This window comes from Mustela lutreola, chromosome 17 (assembly GCF_030435805.1).
Source record: "Mustela lutreola isolate mMusLut2 chromosome 17, mMusLut2.pri, whole genome shotgun sequence".
NCBI classification, from domain to species: Eukaryota; Metazoa; Chordata; class Mammalia; order Carnivora; family Mustelidae; genus Mustela; species Mustela lutreola.
In genome coordinates, this window is record NC_081306.1 from 34,521,433 (window position 1) to 34,536,421 (window position 14,989).

Here is a 14,989-nt window from a genome sequence, read left to right on the forward strand (position 1 = left end):
GACGCAGCCAGTGTACAAGCTACCCAGCACCGTGTAACAAACATCCCCAGCTCAGTGGTGTAAAACAGAGACCACTGGCTCTGCCAAGAACTTGCAGCGTGGGCCAGCCTTGGTGGAGATGACCTGACCGGCATCAGTTGGGGGCACTCAACCTCAGGCTGAGATACTGCGGCTTGAAGACAGCCCCTAGATCGAATCTTGCCTGAAACGAGACATCGCAGATCTTTCCACTTTGATAATTCTACTGCAAAAGTCTATTTTTCAAAAGGTTGAAAACGTGGTTCTCAGAGAAATAGAAGCTGCACATGTGTTAGTTTCATTTAACGCTCAGGATGGAGGAGTTTGGCCAGATGGCAAAGCTGGTTCTGCGAAGGGCGCCCAACCCCAACACAGCCACAGCTGGTCGGAGGAACAGTAAGGCTGCCGGAGTCGCATTGCTAAACTGGACCTACAACAGGTTAATAGCTCACAGGGCAATAAACCGTGACCTTTGGTATTATCTTTTCTGCCAGACAGAAATGATTTGCGTTTTTACAGGAAAAACAATCATTTGCAGCTTTTCTGTTTCCTACATGTGAATGTCTGGCTTGAGGGCAGGAACATGTTCTCTCCCACCAGCGAGGCCAGAGGGCTGAACCTGGGGCAGGCAGGGCCATGCTCTCTCTGGGGGCGCTTGGGGAGGGGCATCCTTCCTGCCTCGTCCAACTCCTGGTGGCCCCACCTTCCTTGCTTGGGGCCATACCCTCCCTCTCGAACTCTAAGTTCCCCTGAATTTCTCTGTGTCTGTGTCCTCTACTTTGCTACCTTTTATAAGGACATCCGTCACTGGACTTAGGGCTACCCTAATCCTAATCTAAACTTGATTACCTCTCCAAAGACTCCATTTCCAAATATGGGCCCATTCTGGTGTTGTAGGGAGACATGAATTGGGGAGGAGGGAGGCCATTCCACCCAGTACAACACTCCAGCCATTTTGGGGTTATTGTCCCCCTACAAAGAGTCCCACATGGCACAGAAAGGTTGGGTGCGGAAGCCATGAGACATGAAAGAAAGTCCCCATAGGTGGTTGGAGCTCAGAAGGTGTGGGCAGGGCCCCAATGTTCAGGAGTCTCAAGTTTGTAAGATGATCTTTATGCTGAGAAAATTATTGAGCTGCCCTTGACTGGAGGGGTGAGCAGAGACGAGAGGGGGCAGAGTGGAAGCCCAGCGAACCCTGACCCAGCATCAGCATGGGGAGGGGTGGGGAGCCAATGAGGCAAGGGCCCTTCAGATGCCCTTCACGGGGGTGGTGGTGGGGAGATCCAGGCTGCCCATGGGACAATAGTATGATGCCCCACCAGGCCCGGAGGGAACATTGGCCAGCATCTAATGAGGGGCAGCCCCTAGGCTCAGGGATTCTGGTGCTGGGAACCTATATTACCCAGTGTATCCCTTGCAACTGGGCACGCAGGTATTTTGAGTGGAATGTTTTCAACTGAGACAGAATGGCAGAGAGGAGACGAGGCACCCGTCCGGGGTCTGATCCGGCCACATGGTCACTGAAAGAATAAAAGGCAATTGAACAAAGGGAGGGAGACAAGGGAGGAGGAGACTCAGGGCGGACGGGATGCTCACGGTCTGGTATGTGGCAAAGGCTCTGCGGCTGCGCGCGTACGAGAACTCGTCCAACGGCGCCCTTGGACACCAGCTGTGTGAATACAGTTACAAACACAGCAAAAGCAGGCACACGCAGATGCCAAGAGCCTCTGGGAGGACGCATGAGTGGGGCGGGGGCGCCTAGCGGGGAGGGGGCTCACTTCACAGACGACCCCTGGTGGACTCTGGAGCCCCAGCGGGGTGTGTGTCCGTTGTCTGTCTGAACGGATGAACAGCCACACGAATGCCTCCAGCCGAGAAAGCCTGTTGGGTGCTGTGGGGCGTGGACAGGTGGCACCCATGGAAGATGCGCTCAGCGGTCTGTGCACGCAAGGCAAGGGTCTCCAGGTGAGACCACTGTGGGCCATGGTGGGCGAGGCCAGAGCGGTAGGCCTGGTCCTCCCCGAGAGCCCGCAGGGAGCCAGCCTGCCCACACCTCCGTGCAGACTTCTGGTCCCGCCCATGGGTGTATTTCTGGAGTTTCAGAGGCCCAGCTGTGGTTCTTGGTTTGGCTGCAGCCTCAGGACTCACACCGGGGTGAGGGGTGGGGCCGCCAGGGACCTGCGCAGGACCCCTCCCCAGTGCTGGGGGGCAGGGTCCAGCCAGGGGGGCAGCAGTCCTTTCTAGAAGTTGCCGAGGAAGGGACCTGTGGGAGGGACACTTGTTCTTGCTTCAGTTTTGGGCCCAGGAGGGGAAGGGCCCTGGATGAGCAGCTGGAGGAGAGGTGGCCTGGGGGTGGCGGAAAGGGGGCTTCCCAAGGCCTGGCCAGCACCATCAGTGTCAATGAGGTCTATGGCATCGAGACCCCAGGACCAGAGACACACAGAAGAGGCCACACCCTTGGGGAGGAGGGACCCTGAGCCCGTCCCCAGGGTACAAGGGCCGAATCTGAGGGCAGATGGGACAGGTGCTCCCCGCCTCTGTTTTCCACAGACTCTTCTAGAACCTGCCCCTCTTGTGTACAGTTCCCCTCCCCTTGGGCCTGGGGCAGCCTCAGGGCCCCTCTGAGGTGACTCAAAAGCTAGGTCACAGGTCATAGGTTACAGGCTGTGGCCTCTAACCCTTTAATGAGGGTTTCTTGAAGCTTGAAAACCCAAGTTCATCAAATTTGTTCCCGAGGTCAGAGTCCAGTACGGCTCTCCCTGCCACCCTGGGGCAGCCCGGCCAGCCCCCGGGACCCCCCACAAGGCCCTCGCTCTGGCTCACCTCCACGGCCTCCTTCCCTTCTGGGTCTGTGATTCCACTGGGCCCCACCAACAATCCAAGACAGTCCCAACTTTAGGGTCAGCTGATGAGCAAATTCAGTTTCACCTTCTATCTAAAGTTTCCAGGAATCATTACTCCTGGTTCCCAAGAGGGAATCGGTGGGGGGGATGGGACTGTTTCTATATTGGTCGTGGGGGTGGTCACATGACTGCAGGAGTTGGTGAGAACTTGCAGAACCGTACCTTGAAAGGGCTGGACTTGAACAAGCATAAACTCTACCTGCATTTACAGGAAAGGACTCCTGCCAGGTGGGTTCCCTGAGGCCCCAAGCTGAGGCCCGTCTGCAGAGAGGTGGGGCAGCGTGGCTCCGCAGAACCACCAGCTAGGGAGGTGGGGACAACCCGCTGGGTCTCACTGCTTCATCTTTCTAGGACCTGGATGTGGAAGAACCCTCCCCACTCATGGTACCTGGAGAGATTCTTGGCCAAGCTGCTAGTTCCCCATTCAGGATTGGCAGCTGCAGCCCTGAGAAGCTCCAGGTGCCTGGTTGGCCTCACCTGGGCCTGGCCCATGGGACAGAGCTCTCCTGGCGCATGGGGTGTGTGTGGGGGGGCATGTTCCCGTGGTCACACACAGCTGGCTCCATCCACATGAAATCCCAGGAAATACCAGGAGGGTCGGGAAGCCCAGAGGGTAGGGTCAGGAACCTAATCCGATGACTCTGGTTCTCAAGTCTGCGCCCCTCACCACCACACTCCTACCCCGTGGGGTGGGATGCCCACAGAGCGCGTGCTGGGTGCTGTGGGGGGCCCCCCACCCTGATCCCCCTCACCGCCAGTGCACCCAGAGGCTGGGGGGTGCTGTGAGCCACTCAAACCCGGGTCCCACTTACTCTCTTGAGAAATGGGGGTGACCCCCCGCCTCCCAGCAGTTGGGAGTACCTCAAGGGTCTTGCAGGTAAAACACCAGGAACTGGCTGAGCCCAACCAGTTCTGGAAAAATCCCCTCCACCCATGCAGCTGCACCCTGCAGGGACCCACCTGTTCTGCAGCCACCCAGGCCGGGGCACTGAGATGTGGGCCTCACGCCCAGTGTGGCTCACAGGCACCCAGGCCTCACCGACCTGAAGGAGGAGGAAGAACTGACCCTCAAACCTCACCCCAGGGACCCCGAGTCCCTCCCCATAGCGCGCTGGGCCACACTGCACCGTCCCTCCTCTCACGGCTGTCCACCCAGCACCTCACTTGCTGCTGCTCTGGGCTCTGCACAGCCTGTTCGCTTGGCCGGAACGCCCTTCCACCTTGTGACTCGAATGCTCAGCAGCAATGCCCAAGGTGTTTTCAGTGGCAAAGCCCCTGCCACGTGGGTCTCTGTCACGGGGCTGGGGGGCCCTTTCTGGACCCCAGACCACCCATTTCTGCAGCCCTAGCTACGGGCGGAGCCTAGCACACACAGGAGCTAAATAAATGCTGGCAGAATTAATTCAGTGGACTTTACTGGGCCGCAAGGATCCACAGCCCACACACCTCGTAGCGGCCTTGGTACCTGGCACTCAGCCCAAATGACCTGGAGACACAGCTGTTAGAGAGCCGTCCTCTCTCGTCACGGCCGCCGGCCATGCAACGGGACAGTCTGCCCGCAAGACAGTGAGCACCCCGTCACAGGAGGTGTGCAAGTAGAGGCTGGAAAGGGGTGGCGGCCGTCAGGCTGCTTTGGCTCTGAGCTTTGTGGAGGGGCACGGACGGCATACCCAGGAGATGGGCCCCACAGCGAGGGGCCCCACGTGGGAACAGGGTTCCCACTACCTCATGTCGGGGCAGGTGGCGCGGAGCAGGCCTAGCCACTTCTGATGCCAGCAGCCCTCCCGCCCCTCACAGCTCCTTTCCACGGGGCGCCTCCTCCTCTCCCAGTCGGGGCACCGGGGGTGAGGAGACTGGAGTGTGACACAGACAGACGGGGGGCTCGTAAACCCAGCCGCCACCCCCTGCCTCGCCCTGCACTGGCCAGGGCCTCCCGCTCCAGGTGACCACACTCACAAAGCCATCAGGGAGCAGGCTGTCACTCAGGGCAAGCTCGCCGTAGGATGCTGCAGGCGACCCTGAGGGCCCTGCGATGGGAGGCATTTGCTGTGTGGAACCTCTTGGCCCACCGCCCCCCCAGGGTCTCCACGGACCTTCTACCCCACAGGCCCTTCTGAGGGAGGCTCGGAACTCCCCTCAGAGCTGGGCCTGTATCCCAAGGCCCCATGAGCTCCGGTTTTCATGGGGAGACTGAGGCAGAGGCAGAGGCCTGCGGGAGGGGCAGACTGGACCCTGTGGTGTGTTCTCTCCAGCAGGCAAGGGACAAAGACGCCCCCAGGGCAAGGTCTAGATGCCCACCCCCCAGATAGCTCCTGGCCCCCTGGCCCCCTGCCACAGATGCGACCCCACATTCCACGCACGTCTGTCACTTTAAGCTGCCTGACTGTCCCCTGTAAACTGCTCGGTCCACATTCTCGGGGTGGGGGGGTGAGGCGCTGGCACGCCCTCCCAGCAGCCTATAAGGCACAGGGTGGGGAGCTGGGGCCCCGCCGCCTGCCGTCCTCATGGCCCTGCTGCTCCTGGGGATCCTGCTGCTGCTTCTGGGGCTCTGGGGGCTGCTGCGAACCTGCACCCGCACCCCCTCCCCAACCCCTCGATGGCCCCCTGGGCCACGCCCACTCCCACTCATTGGAAACCTGCACTTGCTGCGTATGTCACAGCAGGACCGGTCACTGATGGAGGTAGGGCACGCGGGTCCTGGGTAGCCCAGCCCCATCTCAGGGGAAGCTGAGCATGTGCTCCAGGACCCCTTTGGGGGTAGTTCTGTGTCCCAGCCTGGTGCTCACCTGGCAGGGACACAAGAGGCCCAAGTGCCCACCCTGCCTTGTAGAAGAGAAAGACATCCCACCCTACGGGGAAGCAGATGGGCCATTTAAGGAGCAGGGCGTCAGGAGTGTCAGGTCAGGTGGGCTTCCTGGAGGAGGAAGCACTTGATGAGCACCTACAGAAGAGCCCAGATTGGGGGCAGGGGAGGGGAGGAGGCAGGTACTCCCGGGAGTAGTACCATGCAGCAGAGGGCCCTCGTGGAAAGGAACCTGGATGAGCGCACAGGTGTGCCTGGGGCGTAGGGAGCGCCTGTTCGGTGTGGCTGCTCCCAGCCTGGGCTGGAGGCTAGACTGTGGGCAGGCTGCCTTGCCCTGCAGCCAGGAACCACTGGCCCAGCAGGTAAAGCAGAGGTACAGGCCTGGCCCCCCACCGCAACCATGGCTCCCACCACCACTCCACCCTCCTTCCCCAGAAGCACTGCTGATTCCTGGTGCCCCCCCCCCCACCCCCAGCCCTGCATGTGGGTGGAGAGGAAAGGATTGCAGCCTTGGCCCCTCAGGGAAGCTGCTGCAGGAAGCACCCGGGGCATCAGGGTTCTTAGGCTGTGCCTGGTGTCTGCCCTGCGTGTGGGGAGTGGAGTGGGTGTGGACAGGAAGGGCAGGTCTGGCTCTGTCCCTTGCTTCATGTGATGGACAGCAGTTCACTTCGTGCCTCCGGGCCTCGGTGTCCCCATGTGTAAAGGCACAGAAGGGGAATGGGCACACACGGAGGCATCAGATGTCAGACTACGTGTTGCCACGTAGTCTGGTTCTGTGCCTCCAGACTGGGCGGGAGGGCTCGCAGGAGGTCTGGACACCCCTTGCTCCTGTCTGTCTGGGCTTCAATGCTGGGGGGTGTTGGAGTGGGGACAGGCCCTCTGCTCCCTGTGAGGACCCCTGGGCTTCTAGCACAGACCACCCTGCAGACAGCTGCTCTCACTGCCTGCTTTCTCGTCTTTGGGTTCCAAGGAGACCTCTCTGCTGTTTCCCTGGAAAAGAAAACCATGATGGAGACACCCAGCACCAGCGGCAGCACTCCCTGTCTTCCAGGAATGGATGGGGAGGGGGCTCAGTGGGGTCCAGCAGGCTACTGCCCCCGGGGACCAGCTCCTGCTTTGGGCTCCCAGGCCTTTGCTTGTGCACACCTGCGGTGGGTCCAGTTTCTACAGACCCTGCCTGTGCCAGCCCTGCCTCCAAATCTGCCGTGTTCACCCTGCGTGGGCACAGCCTGGGGGTGCTCATGGGGGCCTGGGGGCAGGGCTGCTGGCTTATTCCTGCCTGTCCCCACCAGCTCTCCGAACGGTACGGGCCAGTGTTCACTGTCCACTTGGGGCGCCAGAAGACGGTGGTGCTGGCTGGCTACGAGGCTGTGAGGGAGGCCCTGGTGGGCACCGGGCCGCAGCTGGCTGATCGGCCCCCCATCGCCATCTTCCAGCTCATCCAGGGTGGTGGGGGTAGGTGTGCGGCGCGGGCAGGGAATGGGCAGAGGACTGCTGAGCATAGGAGTCCCTGGACCCCAGCGTTGGGCGGGGGGGGTCTGCCTCTCCAAGCAGCAGGAGAGTGTGCCCAGCGTGGCTCCTGGGGAGGGACATAGTGTCCCTATGGCCGGGGACCATGACACACCATGAGTGGGCGTGGCTCACCAAGGCCAGCTCCTGGGGGCTGAGGCCCCAGCCAGGCCCCCCGACCTTGCTCCCTGCCTGCATCACCCGGGGTTGCTCACGGGCGACTTGTCTGGCCTGCAGGCATCTTCTTCTCATCCGGGGCACGCTGGAGGGCCGCCCGCCAGTTCACTGTGCGCACCCTCCACAGCCTGGGTGTGGGGAGGGGGCCCGTAGCCAGCAAGGTCCTGCAGGAGCTGAGGTGCCTCATGGGGGAGCTGGACGGCTACAGAGGTGAGTGGGGGCCAGGGAACCCCCCTCTGGGGGTCCCCTCACCCCTGAGGCCCGTCTCCCTCCCACTCCAGGCCAGCCCTTTCCCCTGGCTCTGCTGGGCTGGGCCCCCTCCAACATCACGTTCACGCTGCTCTTTGGCCGGCGGTTTGAATACCAGGATCCTGTGTTCGTGTCCCTGTTGAGCCTTATCGATGAGGTCATGGTCCTCCTGGGGACCCCCAGCCTGCAGGTAAGAGGTGGCTGCTCCTGGTCTCAGGGTAGGGGGTGGTCTCTGCCCGAGAGAGGTGAGCTGCCACCTTGCTAAAACAGCACCTTGTCCTGTTTCTGACACCCACTGGTCATGTGACCCCAGGCCAGTCCTCTGTGCCCTCTGTGCAATGAGGGTGTAGAGCAGGAGTCCCCATCTGCCCCCTCCCACACCTGACCATTGGCCCAGATGCACCTGCTCCGAGGTAGGGATGGGGACTGAGTGTCTCTTCCCTGGATATGGGGCTCGATGTCCCCTTGCCCCCCAGCCCTCGAACCCAGGGACACTCCACCCAACGTGGGTCCTTCACAGTGTCACAGGAATGATGCAAACAGGCCCTGCCCATTTTCAGAACCCCTGGGAGCAGGCATATTTCTTTTTCAAAGTGTGAAACGTTGGCCTTCGTGACCGTTTCCGCGATAGGTCACTGAGCACAAGTCTCTGGTCGCGGTGCGTGTATTTATAGACCCGCGGTCATGTGCGTGAGGCAGAGGCTGGCCAGAGTCTCCAGTCCTCACTCTCCTGTCCTAGGGGCCTCTGACAGCCTCTGGACGGGAGGACCTGACCTCCTTGCCGGGACGGCCAGTCCCAGGAGAACGGAGCCGTGGGCTCGGAGTAGAATGTTCCTCATCACAGAGGCGCCCTGTGTAATCCATCCAGGGATCACTAATGCTCTAGGGGACATCCAGCGGTCACAGTGCACCAGGAGAGCCACGGACATCTGCGTGCCGGGCATGTGCTGGTCCCTCAGACAACCTGGTCACAGCGGGGTCTGCTGAAGCTCTTCAGTTTGCCAATTCTTCTTTGTTTTAATGACTTCAATGAGCGGCACCCCCCGCCCCCACAATCCTGTTGGCTCTGGTGGACAGACACGGGCATGATCATAGCTGCCTGCAGGCGCGAAACCAGCACCTGTCCTGCGGCACCCCCTTCCTGACCTGGGAGGGTTTTTTGGAAGCCTCTGGGCTGCTAATCCCACCAGGAAGGCCAGGCTCCTACCCTACCCCCCAACCCCACACAGAGCCAGCGACCTCTTGTGGCCACTGGCAGCACCTATCTAGCACTTCTGCCTGGAGTCTGGGGCAGCACCTGGTGACCTGGACAGGTGAACACACCTGCGGGGTTTGTGGGGCCCGCACCCTGACCCCACCTGCTTTCTTGCTCTCTGCCTTCAGCTATTCAACATCTACCCCTGGCTCGGGGCCCTCCTCCGGCTGCACCAGCCTGTCCTGCAGAAGATAGAGGAGGTCCGCTCTATCCTGAGGACCCTGCTGGAGGGGCGGCAGCCCCCCAAGCCCAGGGGAGGCCTTGTGAAGAGCTACATGGACGCCTTGATTCAGCAGGGCCAGGTGTGGGCAGACCCACCCTACCGCCTAAGAGGCCTGGGGCATCTGGGAGGCCCCCCGGAGAAGTGGGATTGGGGAGGGGGTCCATGCTGGTCCTGCACCACCTCCTCCATCTCCAAGCTGAGGGCCCCTCGGTCTCCCCATCTGTGAAATGGGGCATTTGTAGTGCCTGCCTCCAGGTGCGGCTGCAAGGATGTAGGGAGCCCAGAACGTGGCAGGTGCTCAGCAGACTCGGCTCTGCTTTCCTGCCAAGGTTCTGTTTTATGCTCCTTTCTTGAGCCCAGAGCTGGGTCCGGGGTGGATGGTCCATGGAGCCCAGCCTCCAGCTGAGTCCCATCCAACTCACCTCTGCAGGGGAAAGAGCCCCAAGGCCTGTTTGCCGAGGCCAACATGGTGGCCTGTGCCCTGGACATGGTCATGGCCGGTACAGAGACCACGTCAGCCACGCTGCAGTGGGCTGCCCTCCTGATGGGCAAGCACCCGAGTGTGCAAGGTGAGCTCCCAGCCTGTCTTCCCAGGACACGGCCACCTGCGGGGTGGGTGGGGGTCCGTCAAGGCCCAGAGATGCTGGCCCTACCTCTCACCCGCAGGCCGGGTGCAGGCAGAGCTGGACCGTGTGCTGGGGCCCGGGCGGCTCCCCCGGCTGGAGGACCAGCGGTCCCTGCCCTATACCAATGCTGTGCTGCATGAGGTCCAGCGGTTCATCACCCTCTTGCCCCATGTGCCGCGGTGCACGGTGGCTGACACCCAGCTGGGCAGCTACCTGCTCCCCAAGGTGGGCATGCCCCTCCCGGACCCTGATGGGTGGGCAGGGCCCTCCCGCCCCCTTCCTTCCCTCCTCCTTTCTACTCTGGGTCAGGGTGAGCCCAGCTGGGAATCTCGAGGACCAGGCTGGCCTCCTGGGGGGACCGTCTCCCTCGGTGCACACCCCTGTGGGGAGGGGTGCGGGCCCCGTCCACCTGCTGCCTGCCCACAGGGCACGCCTGTGATCCCCCTGCTGAGCTCGGTGCTCCTGGACGAGACGCAGTGGGAGACACCCCGCCAGTTCAACCCAGGCCATTTCCTGGATGCTAAGGGGCGCTTTGTGAAGCGGGCCGCTTTCCTGCCTTTCTCTGCAGGTACCCACAGCCCTCACAGGTGGGGACAGCACAGGGCCCCTCAACCCCAGGAAACTCGGAAGGTCAGGGTCAAGCCTGCTGGGCCTCCTGCTGCCCACAGCCTCTCTGCCCCCCCGAGCTGGCCATGTCCCAGTTACTGCAGACCTTGCTCTCAGATCGCCCCCGCTCCAGCCCTCCCTTGCCCTCCCAGAGCTTCCCCTCTCCCTCCGCTCCAGGAAACTGGCCGGGCTCCCTGGCACAGCCCTGTGAAGGGCAGGCCTGGAGCCCATACCCTGTACCTTGGTTTCCTCTGCAGGCCGCCGCGTCTGCGTGGGGGAGAGCCTGGCCAGGTCGGAGCTGTTCCTGCTCTTTGCTGGCCTCCTCCACAGATACCGCCTGCTGCCCCCGCCCGGCCTCAGCCCCACTGCCCTGGACACCACGCCTGCCCCGGCCTTCACCATGCGGCCGCCAGCCCAGGCCCTCTGTGTGGTGCCCAGGTCCGGAGGCTCTTACCCAGGAGACCAGCTCTGACCCAGGTCCCAGCCTGGGGTGCTCTGTGGAGGACGGATGCAGGACAAATAAAGGATGGACAGGCAGAAAGCCCCTCCTGGGCTGATCCTCTTCTTTTGGGGGCTCGGCCCCCTTCCAGCTCCCCTTGCCCAGAGGCATCTCTAGCCCTTCTCCTCCAGTCTTCCAGGGCAGCTGGGGCCCCCTCCCTGCCCTGAGCTCCCCGCTCTCCGCCCTCTGCCCCCAGACCCCTTGGGCATCAGCATTGCCTCTATCTGCACCCAGGCCCCCACCCGTACTTCAGGGTGCCCTCACAACCCAGGGGTGAAGCACCCCCTCTCGACACACCAATGCATGCCTCCTTGGGTTCCCTGTGTCCTCCTCTCCCCACGCCCCCTCCATGCTGCCCCCGTCCAGTTCTCCACAGGGCCAGCATTGGCCAGGCACCCACCAGGCACAGGGGTGCCCCTGGCAGCTGGGGTGTGAGAGACATCCACCCAGAGGCCAGCCCGAGCCCCGTGCTCACAGCACACTCAGTCTGTGCTGTGCCAGGCCCTGGGCCGCTGGGTCCCCTGCAGACCCCACCCTGTTCCTGCAGCTCCTGGGGGGCCACGTCCAGGAGGTGTTCTGTCCGTGGGGCCAGGACCAAGCGAGGGACAGCTGCCACCAGAGGATCAGGGACCCTGCAGGGGTGACAGCAGAGCCTGAGCAGGAAGGATGAGCAGGAGTTTGCAGGGAGGACACTGGGGGCCCCTCATGTTGGACCCCATCAACCTCACATGACCCTGAAGCAAGTGGGGACACAGATCCCAAGGCCCAGCTTCTGTTCTTCCCCACGCCCAAGATGTACCAAGCCCCCCAGGAGAGGGCCTCTGGGCAGGGGGCTGTTGCTGACTGGGCCCAGAGACGCCAGGTCGGGGTGCATTGCGGGGTCCTCCCCAGCATGGGCCGCCATAGGCCACCCCAGCACCAACACGCTTCCTGTTATCTTGTATCCTGTCTTGTATCTGGCAACCCGTTGGTGGCCTAGGAGCCTGGAGGGGTAGGGTTGGCCCTGTCCTGGCTGCATGGTGGCTCTGGGCCACCCAGTTACCCTTCCCTACCTAGGCTCTGAGTGGGGGGCACAGAGGGTGGACAGGAGAAGTGCCATGCCCCAGGGCCTTTTCCCTGGTTCCTTCTGATCCCCCATATCCCTCGTCTGCCCCTCAACCCTTCCCAACAGGGAAGCCTTAGCTTTCTAAATTCAAAGGTTTTTCTTTGTGGGAGGACGAACACCTTGAGAGGGAGCTGGTGGATAGGCGGAGGGCGGGGCTGAGGACATGACGGTGGGACATCATGGCAAACCAGGAATGGGGACAATCCCTGGAGCAGCTGCAGAAGGGGGTCCCCGAGGCTGTGTGCACGCAGAGTGCTCCCCACGGGAGAAAGGATAAGGATCGGGTTGTGTCCCCACGGGGGAACAGTGTCCGGGGTGGGCAGTGGGGGCGAGTCTCTTCGTGACGGACGCTTTTCATGATGGGCCCCTGCGGGGGAAGGGAAGGGGGTTATTCTGGGGAGGGGTCTGTGTACTTTGCTTCTGGGAAAAGCTGGGTAGTGGGTGAGGAGTGTGTTCTGTGGTCGCATTCCTTCTGTCTGTCTGCCACCTCTGACACTGACGGAGGGTCTGGGAGCACCTCTGCAGGGTTGGGCCACTTTACTCTCCGCGGTCACGCGGGGCAAACAGAATGGCTCTGACCGAAGTTCACCCCTGTGAAAGAACTGAAAACATCCTTCAGAGCATCACAGAACATTTCAGAATGGCTGTGGAAACCCTTCCAAAAAGCTGTGGGTGGAGGAGACTCGGCTGCTCCAGGAGGGCTTGCTGGGGGAGGCTGCAGAAAACCAGAACAGGGGAAACACTAGGTTTGAGGGTCTCCTGTCTCTGTGGGAGATCTGGTGCTGCTGCAACACTGTTTCCAGAAGCTGCTCCCTGTGTAGGAGAGGGACCCATGGCACCTCCCAGGTGGGTGGGCTTCAGGCGGGGGCGGGATACAGAACCCAAGCCGCACGTCTCCTGACTTACAAGAACAGGCGTCAAAATGAACCACTTTCCTGGGTGACTTAAGTTTTCTCCAAAGCAGCCAATAGGGTTCGTTGATTAATTTGCCAAGAACAAACCTGAGAAGCTTTTCTGCCAGGTGGAAGCTGTGGATCCTGGTGGGAGCTCTCCACAGACACGTTGCTCGAGGCCCCTCCCCGGGGCGGGAGGCTCTGCGTGGGCGTCAGGCAGGAGATTCCCACAGTGACCTCAGTGCCCTCCTGGGCCGTGATGGGAACCTGAGGTTCCCAGGGTCCCAATGGCAGGTGCCCCCGGCTTGGCTCCCTTAGGCCTGTGGGCTGGTATGTGCGGGACCCTCACTCAGCCCGGTCCAGGGCTCGGGATGCGAGCAGGGCCTCGGACAGCCCTCCAGCCTCTGCAGGGGAACCCTGGGCCCCCCAATCTCAGGGTCCCCTCACAATCCCCCCACCCGGAACTCGCCAGATGTGCCAAGGCCACAGTTTGGGGAATATCTGGGGAATATTGTTCCCTTCTCCTCGCTTTATGGAGCTGACAAGCCACCTTGGCGCCCGAGTGCCCGCCTGGCCCCTGCCCCGGGGGTTCCGTCACCGCAGATGAGCTGGCCCGCTGTCTCTAGGATGTTGTTTGAGTGGTGTCAACGGTGTGCCCTTGTGGTCCATCATCCCCCACCCAGAGCCATTCTGTGACCTGTATCCAGGCTTCTTCCCTTCTGTGGGTGAGTGGTGCTCACTTCGGTTTCCTGTTCGGCTGCTGATGGGCATCTGGGTCATTTCCAGTGAGGGCGGTGATGGCGGGAAATCAGCAGCCACGGTCAAGTTGTTTCCTGGCCCTGCGGCCCCAGGCCCTCCCATATCACTGTCCTGGGGCCTCATCAGAGGGCCATCTCCGACTGGCACCCCCCAGCAACCGAGGCTGGACCCACACCAAGTGATGCCTCTCGACAGTTTGTCCAGGTGACATGTCTGTGTCACCTCCCTCTGCCCTTCTGCCTGGGGGACCTTGAGGGAACAGCAATTCAGGCTCAGACAGGAGCTCTTAGGGCAGAAAGTGCTCCAATCTGGTACTGGGGAGCACCCTGCTCTCTCCACCATATCCAGTAACAAACACTGAGGACTTGGGACCAATTGCGTTTCCCTTTTCAACTTGGCTGCCAGGAAACCCAGAGCCATGGCTCTTAATCAGTCAACCCTGATTCTGTAAGAAAAATCTGCCCTTTCTTTGTATCTGTGGGTCTTCCTTTGTATGTCCAGTTCTCAGTGCAATTTTCGGGATGCCTCCAAACTCAGGCCTAGTGAGGCTGGCAGTCTGACTGTCCATGTCCCCAGATCATCTGTGGAGCTGTGAAGCCCACACACCGGTCTGCTGACGCACTCACAGACCTACATGGACACGTGCTTCCAAAGTGCTTCCGTGTTCGAGTTCTCCCCTGATGGATACTACAGAGTCAGGACTTATCTGTCCTCAAGGCCACCTGGGCCAAAGAGGAGTCGGGCCAGTTGCTCCCACCCAGAACTGGACGCATACTCATGTGTGTGACCGGAATTCCAGTTGCATCCATGGGTGGGGGACAGGGCCAAATGCCCCCCAGGGCGTGGTGGATCATGTCCCCTTTCCATGGGGGGCGGTGCCATCAGGTACAGGTGTTGGGTGGGAGGTGGGGCAGGGTGACCCTCAGAGGCCAGGGGTCTGGGTTATGGGTGAGAAGAGGGTCCCCATGGAGCAGCTGGGGCCTCTCCTGGGTCTGGGCACCCTGACGCCCTACTGTGCTTCAGCAGCGTCCCTCAGCACAGGTGCTCCATGGAAACTGAAGCTGAAGTCACAGCAGAACCTGAGCTGGGGATGCCACGAGGAGGGGACACATCTGGGGAGCATGGCTGGCCCCAGGCCTCTCCTGGAATAAGGGGTCTACACACAGGCCTGGGGGTGCCTGGGTGGCTCAGTGGGTTAAGCCTTTGCCTTCAGCTCAGGTCATGATCCCAGGGTCCTGGGATCGAGCCCCACATCGGGCTCTCTGCTCAGCGGGGAGCCTGCTTCCCTTCCTCTCTCTCTGCCTGCCTCTCTGCCTACTTGTGATCTCTATCAAATAAATAAATTTTTAAAAAATTTAAAAAAA

General features: G+C 61.4%; 1 protein-coding gene across 3 annotated transcripts; it reads left to right on the forward strand.

The window, feature by feature from the left end:
• Positions 1-5,363: 5,363 nt before the first annotated feature.
• Positions 5,364-11,237, forward strand: LOC131819872 (cytochrome P450 2W1). Of its 3 annotated transcripts, XM_059155271.1 has the most exons (9): positions 5,368-5,602; positions 7,017-7,179; positions 7,471-7,620; positions 7,692-7,849; positions 9,043-9,216; positions 9,568-9,706; positions 9,804-9,988; positions 10,190-10,331; positions 10,627-10,908. In XM_059155271.1, exons 1-9 carry the CDS (start codon positions 5,426-5,428, stop codon positions 10,839-10,841), a joined length of 1,503 nt encoding a protein of 500 aa, XP_059011254.1. In that variant the 5' UTR covers positions 5,368-5,425; the 3' UTR covers positions 10,842-10,908. The 3 variants fall into 3 exon arrangements, with proteins under 3 accessions (XP_059011255.1, XP_059011256.1, XP_059011254.1); XM_059155272.1 differs by lacking the exon at positions 10,190-10,331 and having other exon boundaries at positions 5,364-5,602; positions 10,627-11,237; XM_059155273.1 differs by lacking the exon at positions 7,471-7,620 and having other exon boundaries at positions 5,367-5,602.
• Positions 11,238-14,989: the final 3,752 nt, after the last annotated feature.